Source organism: Lucilia sericata, unplaced genomic scaffold, assembly GCF_015586225.1.
Source record: "Lucilia sericata isolate MDLA Ls3-8-SP2 unplaced genomic scaffold, ASM1558622v1 Contig003570F_arrow, whole genome shotgun sequence".
Taxonomy (NCBI): Eukaryota; Metazoa; Arthropoda; class Insecta; order Diptera; family Calliphoridae; genus Lucilia; species Lucilia sericata.
In genome coordinates, this window is record NW_023996935.1 from 2,400 (window position 1) to 12,611 (window position 10,212).

A 10,212-nucleotide genomic window follows, 5' to 3' on the forward strand; every position below is an offset into this window, starting at 1 on the left:
TGGACTATAGATTAGTCTATAGTCTGGACTATAGATTAGTCTATAGTCTGGACTATAGATTAGTCTATAGTCTGGACTATAGATTAGTCTATAGTCTGGACTATAGATTAGTCTATAGTCTGGACTATAGATTAGTCTATAGTCTGGACGATAGATTAGTCTATAGTCTGGACTATAGATTAGTCTATAGTCTGGACTATAGATTAGTCTATAGTCTGGACTATAGATTAGTCTATAGTCTATATAGTAGATTAGTCTATAGTTTTGACTATATGTATATTAGTATTTGGACTCTTATTAAACGTTTATCTTATTAAAATGTATAATTCTGTAACAAATAAAAAATCATATAGAAAAATTATTGTTTTTATTATTATGTATAATGCTACATTCCAGAAAACATTTAGTGGAACGACTTTAATAAAAAAGGAAACTACTTGCTAGAATTTAAAAAAAAATATCGCACCTTAAAAATGCATACAAATATAACAGTAGAAAACAAGAAAAGGACGCACAGTTTACGTTTTTTAATTAAAACTATAAAACAATCAAATACAGAATAAACATACATTTAGTATAACACTAACTACAACCCATTATTCAAAATCATCATCTGAACTATCAGTGATAATTTGAATTTTCTTTTTACTTTTAGTTTTCTTTTTCTGAACACAATCCTCTTCGAGAAGACCCAATTTTTTGGCTCTTCTTCTCTCTTTAAGTATTTTTTCAGCTTTTTCCAAAGGACACATAGAAACTTCCGCGACATCGGCATTATCGTTTATAAAACTATCTTCTTCTTCGACCACAAAAGAATCTGGTAAATACTGGGAATAGGTATCATCGGGCAATACGGCCTGTGAAAATATACGTGAACGATCATTATAGACCCGAGGTGCGGGAATTTTAAAAGCTCCTCTTCTTTGTTGGGGACTCCTGGTTGGGCAGTGAGGGAGGGGGTGGTTTTATGTTATTTTACTATCTGTTTTTTTGAGGTCAATTAGTAAATGGTTATGGTTTACTTACTTTAGAGATTGCAAATACATGGCCTGCATGTGAGAGGTGGAAGCTTGATCTGGATCCTCGTCATCACTGGCCACTACCACAGAATCGTGTATATAACAACCTATGGTATGATCAGCTTCATCTTCACTTTGTTCCGAACCGCTTACACCTGCTTCGTGTTCTATGAAGGAGTTGAAACGTCGTCGTTTTTTTCGATGTTGAATGAAACTGCTCTCGTCAAGCTGAAGTGAATAATAAAATTGTATAAGAGGGTTATAGGAGCAAAGCCAGCAATTTATTTTATTGTTTATAAACTAAACCAACCAACTAGTTAAAATATCAATCAGTCAATCTGCAATTTCTTCCAATATTCTCCCTTTAGAATCTGAAAGCAGTTATTTTCAGGGACATTGATTTCATGGGCCTCTAGTCCATTCTCTGTTTATGTTCCAACTGTTTTTGTAATATTCTCTATACATGATTCATCACTTTCTCTGATGGAAATCCCTCAAACTTCAGTGGTCTCTGAGTGAATTTCTATGAAGACTTATTCTCCCCTATCTGCTCCCCAAGAAAACTTAATATCTTGACCTAGGACAACATAGAGAAGCGAGGGGGACCGCAAAGGAAGGGGACGCGAAGGAAGGGGAAGCCGGAAAACCAGCGGAGGGCAGCCAGGGCAGCCAGGGGAGCGAGCGAGCGATCGAGCGATGAGCGAGCGAGCGAGCGAGCGAGCGAGCGAGCGAGCGAGCGAGCGAGCGAGGAGCGAGAGCGAGCGAGCGAGCGAGCGAGCGAGCGAGCGAGCGAGCGAGCGAGCGAGCGAGCGAGCGAGCGAGCGAGCGAGCGAGCGAGCGAGCGAGCGAGCGAGGCGAGCGAGCGAGCGAGCGAGCGCGAGCGAGAGCGAGCGAGCGAGCGAGCGAGCGAGCGAGCGAGCGAGCGAGAGAGCGAGCGAGGGAGCGAGCGAGCGAGCGAGCGAGCGAGCGAGCGAGCGAGCGAGCGAGCGAGCGAGCGAGCGAGCGAGCGAGCGAGCGAGCGAGCGAGCGAGCGAGCGAGCGAGCGAGCGAGCGAGCGAGCGAGCGAGCGAGCGAGCGAGCGAGCGAGCGAGCAGCGAGCGAGGGAGCGAGCGGGCGAGCGAGCGAGCGAGCGAGCGAGCGAGCGAGCGAGCGAGCGAGCGAGCGAGCGAGCGAGCAGCGAGCGAGGGAGCGAGGAGGGAGGGAGGGAGCGAGCGAGCAAGCGAGCGAGCAGCGAGCGAGCGAGCGAGCGAGCGAGCGAGCGAGCGAGCGAGCGAGCGAGCGAGCGAGCGAGCGAGCGAGCGAGCGAGAGCGAGCGAGCGAGCGAGCAGCGCGAGCGAGCGAGCGAGCGAGCGAGCGAGCGAGCGAGCGAGAGCGAGCGAGCGAGCGAGCGAGCGAGCGAGCGAGCGAGCGAGCGAGCGAGCGAGCGAGCAGCGAGCGAGCGAGCGAGCGAGCGAGCGAGCGAGCGAGCGAGCGAGCGAGCGAGCGAGCGAGCGAGCGAGCGAGCGAGCGAGCGAGCGAGCGAGCGGAGCGAGCGAGCGAGCGAGAGCGAGCGAGCGAGCGAGCGAGCGAGCGAGCGAGCGAGCGAGCGAGCGAGCGAGCGAGCGAGCGAGCTAGCTAGCGAGCGAGCGAGGCGAGCGAGCGAGCGAGCGAGCGAGCGAGCGAGCGAGCGAGCGAGCGAGCGAGCGAGCGAGCGAGCGAGCGAGCGAGCGAGCGAGCGAGCGAGCGAGCGAGCGAGCGAGCGAGCGAGGAGCGAGCGAGCGAGCGAGCGAGCAGCGAGCGAGCGAGCGAGCGAGCGAGCGAGCGAGCGAGCGAGCAGCGAGCGAGCGAGCGAGGCGAGCGAGCGAGCGAGCGAGCGAGCGAGCGAGCGAGCGAGCGAGGAGCGAGCGAGCGAGCGAGCGAGCGAGGAGAGCGAGCGAGCGAGCGAGCGAGCGAGCGAGGCGAGCTAGCGAGCGAAGCGAGCGAGCGAGCGAGCGAGCGAGCGAGCGAGCTAGCGAGCGAGCGAGCGAGCGAGCGAGCGAGCGAGCGAGCGAGCGAGCGAGCGAGCGAGCGAGCGAGCGAGCGAGCGAGCGAGCGAGCGAGCGAGCGAGCGAGCGAGCGAGCGAGCAGCGAGCGAGCGAGCGAGCGAGCGAGCGAGCGATCGAGGGCTAGCGAGCGAGCTAGCTAGCGAGTCGAGCGATCGAGCGAAGCGTATGCGAGCGAGCGATCGAGCGATCGAGCGAGCTATCTACGGGCTAGCTGATCGAGCGAGGAGCGAGCGATAGAGCGAGCGAGCGAGCGTCGAGCTGAGCTAGATCATCTAGTCTATCTATCAGCTTCGATACTACTAGCGATTATCTAGCTTATCTTATCACGAGCTAGTCTATCTATCTATCTATCGAGCGATCATCTAGCGATCGATCTATTATCTCATCTATCTATCTATCTATCATCTATCTACTATCTACTATTATATTTTAGCATATTACTTCCCTTGGTAGCGCAATTTATTCGAAATAACTTTTCCTCTGCAATAGCACTTACCACCATGTTGTTCATCCTCTTTCCCCTTCCTGCTCGCTATCACTATCAAATATTTTCATCTTGGAAGCTTTACCACTTCTACTTCTAACCACAATTATACTTTCATCTCGTTGTGAAGCTGGTAGTTGCGGAGAATCCTTTAGAGTTTTACTAACATTATTTGTCGCATTTGAGAATGAGGATAACATAGAGTTATTGGCCAAAGCTTTCGGTAATTTGCCTTTACCTTTAGTGCTCTTCATATACATATCGAAAATACTAGGTGACTTTTCGTATTTTTGCTTATCAGTGGGTAGGCGAGTGGAAGGAGATTTTAAAAGTTGTTTAGCATTTTGTGTACTAAATACCGGCTTTTGAGGAGAGTTAAAGGAAGTGCTAGGGTTTAAGGAGGATTGACACTTTTGTAGGTTAAGTTTAGAGGATAATTTTGCTGCTAAAGTAGGTTTTTTAGCCGCTATAGGCCTTTTAATGGGTGAGTTCTGTAGGTGTTCTTCAGCAAATAGATCTGGTGATTCTCTCACAATCGATGAGGTAGTTATGTTTTCTTTAAAACTCTCACGTCTAACAGATGGCTGTGTAGTTTTGATGAGTTCTTGTTCTTCGGGAAAAGGATCCATAAAGGCTTCCATATCGATATCTAATTGCTCCTGCAGTGATAATTCGGGAGGTGTAGGCAGTGTTGAGGTTAAAGAAGGTTTTGTAGATTTTCTAATATCTGTATGACTTAAATCTAATTCGGGTGTGGAGTTTAAGGAAGGAGGCGTTAGCTTGGCAGTGTTATTTAAGTTATCAGTTTTATCATTTGTTAAGTTACTAATATCGGGAGTTTTATCAAGATCCTGAGAAATAGTACTACAGTCTTTTTTATTATCTTTCTGTTGAGTTTGTGTAAATTTCAATTCCGCTTCTGTAGCCGCCATTATTAATTCCTCCTCATCGGGTAAATGGAAGTCATCAAATTGACTAGTGGAGTTTAAGTTTTCTTCTGTAGGTGGTGTATGCTTTTCATTATGCTGTCTTTTATCTTGGGCTGTGGTCTTTTCTGCTTTTACTTCATTTATCTGTTTGAGGTTTTCATTTGTTTTCAAAGTTTTCTCAAATTCCTTTTGGGCAGTAATAAGTTCCATTTTACGCTTTTCATAATCTTGTCTTTTTGTGGCAAACATATTTTCCAATTCATCTAAGTTATCTAGAGGTTTACTTTTGTCTTCCTTCAATAAGTTTTCTTTAATTTCCATTTCCTGTTTACGTTTCTCATAATCTATAACTTTAGTTTTGAAGGTTTTCTCAAATTCTTGTTGGGGATTTACCTTGGAGGTTTGTGCTTCTGTTAGCGAATGTTCCTTTAGTTTTTCCGCCAACTTTTCCAAAGCAGTTTGTACTTGTTTCGTATTAGCGCTAGTATTGGGCTTATCTCCTTGTTCCTCCTGCATTTCATACTCTTCTTGTGTCTCCTCTAGTTTACTTAAGAGTGAGGTTTTCCTTAAAGCTTCTCCTCTCTTAGCTGGTCTTGTAAAGGAACCCTGCAGGGGTGTAGATTTGTATGCTATATCTGTCTTACTAAACTCTTGCCATTGACTACAATACTTGGATTCGGTTATAGAATAATCTTCAAAATTATTTAAGGAGCTCTCTTCCTCCTCTGTTTCGACTAAGGTATCATACACCATGGACTCTTGTACTTTGTTTTCTGGTTCTTGTTTCTTATTTAACTCCTTATAGTATCTCGTTTCTTTAAGTCTCTGTTGTATCCAATCATAATTATCATGTCTCTTACCATCCCCTAAGCCTTCAAAAATATTATCTAAATGCTTTTGAAATTTATCCATTTCCTCAGGATCTTCTTCCTCTGAATCACTACCAACGTCCCAACATTTCTCCTTGAATTTGTTAGAATTTAAATCCTTCAAGAATTTTTCTACTTTTTCCAAGCCTCCAAAAAGCTCCAATATTATATTATTTATTTCTCTTATATTTTTCTCCTCTTCTGTATAGGATGAGGTATCATTCTCGTATAAAGCTTTTAGAACTTTCATTTGTTCCAGATTTTCTTTGATATATTCTGGACTTTTCATAAGAAAAATGGTTTTCATTTCTCTAGACAATTCTTTGGATTTCAAATGATAAGTTAAATCATTAATTTCGGCCCGTTTTAAAACCTCTGGTGTGGTCCAGGTGGTACTGAGAAAATTTTCTAGGTACTGCAAACGTTCGGGGTCGATATTTCTCTTGCCAGGTTCGTTATTAATCACGGAAACATTAGTGGTTTCATTAGTATTTTTAAAGGAATCCACACTCTCTTTCAAAGTTTGTTTTACTGATCCAGTTGCTTCAACTTTCTCTTTAGGAGTTTTGAAGAAATCTTTAATAGAACCTTGACTACTATTCATTTTAGTTGGAGTAGTTTCCATATACTCCTCTTCACATAAATCAATAGTGGATACATTCAAGTCACTTTCATTTAGTGACTGACTTAAACTATCATTCGCTTTACTTTTTGCTGTTGGATTTTTAAAGAACTCCTTAATAGAACCCTGACTATTGTTTACTTTTGTGGGTGTCTTTTGCACAACTTTTTGGGTTTGTGTTGCTATGGGTGATTGTAAATCCTTAAAAAGATTCTTCATTTTATCCAATTTATTAACAATTCTTTGCTGCGTCTGTAAACCCGGCTTAGCTTGTGTCATATTAGTGTCCATTTCAAAGAATTCCATATCTTCTTTATCCATTGGTTTGGGTTTCTTTTGAAAAAATTTACGCAAATCTTGATTACCCTTTTCTGGTGTCTTTGCTTTACTATTCAGCGATTTCTTTCCTTTAGGACTAGGACTGGGCTCTTCATCTTCCACGGGTGGTTTAACAAAAGTTTGTATACATTTCGGTTTAAATTCGGTGGGCACTAAGCGTGGAGCATGTTTATACAAAGATTGTTGCACCACGGTAGATCTTAAAATTCTCTTATTAATTTGATCTTTATTGGATAAAACTTCACGCAACAATTGCTGTTCTCTTCCTTCGGTAACCATCATTATAACATGACCGTTTTTCTTGCGCCCTGTACGTCCAATACGTTGCACAAATCTTGTGGGATTAGAAGTGCTTATATCGAAACATACTATCAATTCTACCTCACCCACATCTATGCCTTCTTCTCCTATTGAGGTGGCTATAAGTATATTACTTTTACCCTCACGAAAATCATTCATTATTTGTATTTGTTGTTTTTGAGTTAAAGCTCTGAGAGAACCGCTGGTACCACCTTGTCCTGTAAGGGAGTTTATAAGATAATTAAACAATTTGAAGATATTTAAATTTTGCTAACTTACCCACAAAGCATCTTGGCTTTAGAAGAGGTACATGTTGCAGTATCATGCGATAGATCAGCATAACCGATTCACGATATTCACAAAAAACTATGGCACGAGAATCTTCACTATTCTGTAAAAAGAGAAATAAGTGCAATAATGAATGGCTGGACTAAAGAGTAGACTATAGTCTGCAATACAGAATAGACTATAATCTGGACTATAGAATAGTCTATTTTATAGTCTGGTTAGTATATAACATACACAAGGTTTATATAAACACTCACCTCAAAATGTCTTAACAAACATTCACGAGTTTTCTCAAATTTCGGATGACCAAAATCCAAATCCTTTGGAATTTCGGCAATTTTTCCATTTGTCATAGGGGCAGCGGAAAATTCAAATGGATTTGGACCCATTTGCTGCTTAAGCCTCTCCACCAATCTACCTAAACGACGATCCATTTGTAAAACAAACTTAGCCTTGCCCTCCTCATCTTCTTCGAAATTATTTAGAAATACCCTTAAGCCATGACGTTCTAGCAATTCTAGAGCATGATATAAACTTATGCAAATGGCAAAATTACTTGTAATAGCGGAATGTTGAGGGTGGCGGCCCAAATGAAAGGAACGATCACGAAAACGTTTTTGCTCGTAAAGTAGGAAATTACGGTTAATATTTGTTAAAGAACCAGATAAAACTTCAGCTTCTGTTAGTTGCCTTAAATAGGGATCCACTATAAGTAGCAGTTCTTTTCTAATTTCCTTAATTCTATCATCCATTGCCACCACTACTGTGTCCATGGATCTTTTGTGTATATAGGGCAAAACATCCAGGGAAGTATCCCAACGCACCTCTATGTGAGATATAAAAAGATTACGACACACCTCAGCCACATCATCCAAAGTGCGACCGGGAGTAGCCGATAAGGCTAAAACACGAAAATATTTATTATTTCTGGCCAAAGCTTGTGCCACCTCGGTATAGGCATATTTCCCCTTAGCTTTGTGCGCTTCATCTATGACTATCAGTTTCACCAAATCAAAAGGAAATTCTGTTTTATTCACCTGCTGGCCATCTTGAAATGAAAATTCATCCAGACTTTCGCCTGCCTGAGGACGACCACCAAATATATCCGATTGCACCACCTGGGGAGTGGCAAAGAAAACCCTTTTAGTTTTCCACATTTCAGCACGTTTATCCCTCTGCAATTTCCCCGTCAGTTCAATGGTATCTTTCTTGGGAAATGGCATGATCTTTTGACAAGCTTCAATTTGTTGATTGACTAGAGGTCTAGTGGGAGCCATAAATATAATTTTTCCTCTTGGATACCATCTATAGATGTTGTACATGACTACGGCCGCTATAAAAGTCTTACCCAAACCCGTGGGCAATACCACCAGTGTATTGCGATACAAAGCCGCCTGCACTATACTCATTTGATAGGAACGACATGGCAAATTGTTGGGATAAATCCAGGACTCGCCCATATTATTATCAAATCCTACATGTTGTTCTCCATCTCGCAATCGTGATGTATTCGACTCCTCCAAAGGATTGTCCAGTAGACTTTGTAGGGCGTCATCATCTATATTGAGTTCGCCCCAAGACTCTTCATCTTCTATAAACGTAGATGTTGCTTTAGACATGGCACTTTTAGCATTTTTTGTTGCAAAATATTTTCTGTATTTTAATTAATAATAATTTATTGTTTTGTAAACAAAAGCAAACACAATTTCGCGTAAAATCAAAAAACAAAACAATTTTAACGAACAGCTGGTGGATAAACGATCGCTTGATAACAGCAGACGTCAAAGTTAGGCGCGAATTTTTTTGACGCCGTTGTTTTTTAAGCTAGAGTTGTATTTTTAAATTATATTGAATTTATGTAGAATTTCTTTAAATTTATAGATTCTTCAAAAGGAACTGTTCAAAGAGCGCACAACAGGTCAGTCTGAAAAATAGGTTTATTTCATTAAATAACTAACTCCATGTTAGATTAAACTATGGAGTTCGTTAGTTCGAAATAATAGGTTTACTATAAAACAGAGACAATAGTTTAGTCTATAATCTAGACTATGGTTTAGTCCATAGTCAAGGCAATAGTTTTACCTACGGTTGCGAGACCACTGTTTACGGTCGAGACTATAGTTTTGTATACGTATATACGAGGGTATGGCCGAATTATGCCATGGACGAGAATACAGTTAAGTCGATAGCGAAGACAACAGTTTAATCCATAGTCAACCAAGTATCCTTGATGCTATACAGGCTATAGTCGAGACTATAGATTAGCTAATGGCGGATATTAAATTTCAGTCTTGGATTTTGTATCCTATAGTCGAGACTACGGTATAGTTTAAAATATTATTTAGGACAAAGTCTTGAGTCCTTTCTCTCCAATATTCCATAATCTCCAGAATTGTCAACAGAATCGATTACGAAATGCTCTTCAAATAACTCTTTTTTAATAAAATGCATCCAAGCCTTCATACACCACTTGTTGGCAAGTCTCATTCATTCTATAGTTCTATTTTGAAATTTTGCATCATTTGTGTGTCCGTCCGCGGTACTGACACGGTGGTCGAACCCTCCAACTAAACACAACAAAACAGTTTTTCTTCTTCATACAAATTACTTTTAAAACGTTCGAGACAACTGCAAACACACAACTTAAGTTCATTGTTGTTGTTTTTTGCCACCAAACACTCTCTCACTCATACTCTCCAACATCACACTCATACCAACAAATGTGTGTGTAGAAAAAACCCACTGAACATACGAAAAGCTGAAAAAAAGTAAATGAATACCCCCAAACATTTAGTTCGTTGGAAAAATGTCTAAGCGTAACATGTGTGACGGACAACGGCAACAGCAGCAGTGGCAACAAGAAAACGACGACGGTTCATTTAACTAACTAACGTTCTTTTAATAAATTTTATTCCAATCTTTCTTTGAGTGTTTGTTTGTAAAAATAATAAAATCATAGAAATTGTGTGTGCTTTTTTTTCGTTTTGTAAGGAAAATCCTAATTGTTGTTGTTTTGTTTGAGAAAAACTAACGCGCGGTGTTTTGAAACATACAAACAAAAGCAACAACAACAATACATTTTTCGTTTTTGTTAAAATCATAATAAAAAAGAGAAAAGAAGAAGCAGCATCATACAAAACAAATAGAATGTAAAATCTGAAAAAATTAACAAACAAAGCGGCGTCTCTGTTAACAAAATAGAAAACGAGTGTTTGAAATAAAAAAAAATTATAAACAAATAATGGAAAAGTGTTAAAATAAGTAAGTTGGCGCCTTAAATTACAATAATTGTAAATAATTTTTGTTTAATTAATCAAAAAAGAAAAAAGTCAACAAAA

At 41.3% G+C, this 10,212-nt stretch overlaps 1 protein-coding gene across 1 annotated transcript; it reads right to left on the reverse strand.

Annotated features, from left to right (window-relative positions):
• Nucleotides 1–345: 345 nt before the first annotated feature.
• Nucleotides 346–8,628, reverse strand: LOC119614879. The gene is made up of 5 exons (XM_037970975.1): nucleotides 7,132–8,628; nucleotides 6,866–6,977; nucleotides 3,554–6,804; nucleotides 1,027–1,247; nucleotides 346–936 (listed from the first exon to the last, which is right to left on the reverse strand). The coding sequence occupies exons 1-5, from the start codon at nucleotides 8,491–8,493 to the stop codon at nucleotides 597–599; spliced, it is 5,286 nt and encodes a 1,761-aa protein (XP_037826903.1). The 5' UTR covers nucleotides 8,494–8,628; the 3' UTR covers nucleotides 346–596.
• Between the last annotated feature and the right edge of the window lie 1,584 nt (nucleotides 8,629–10,212).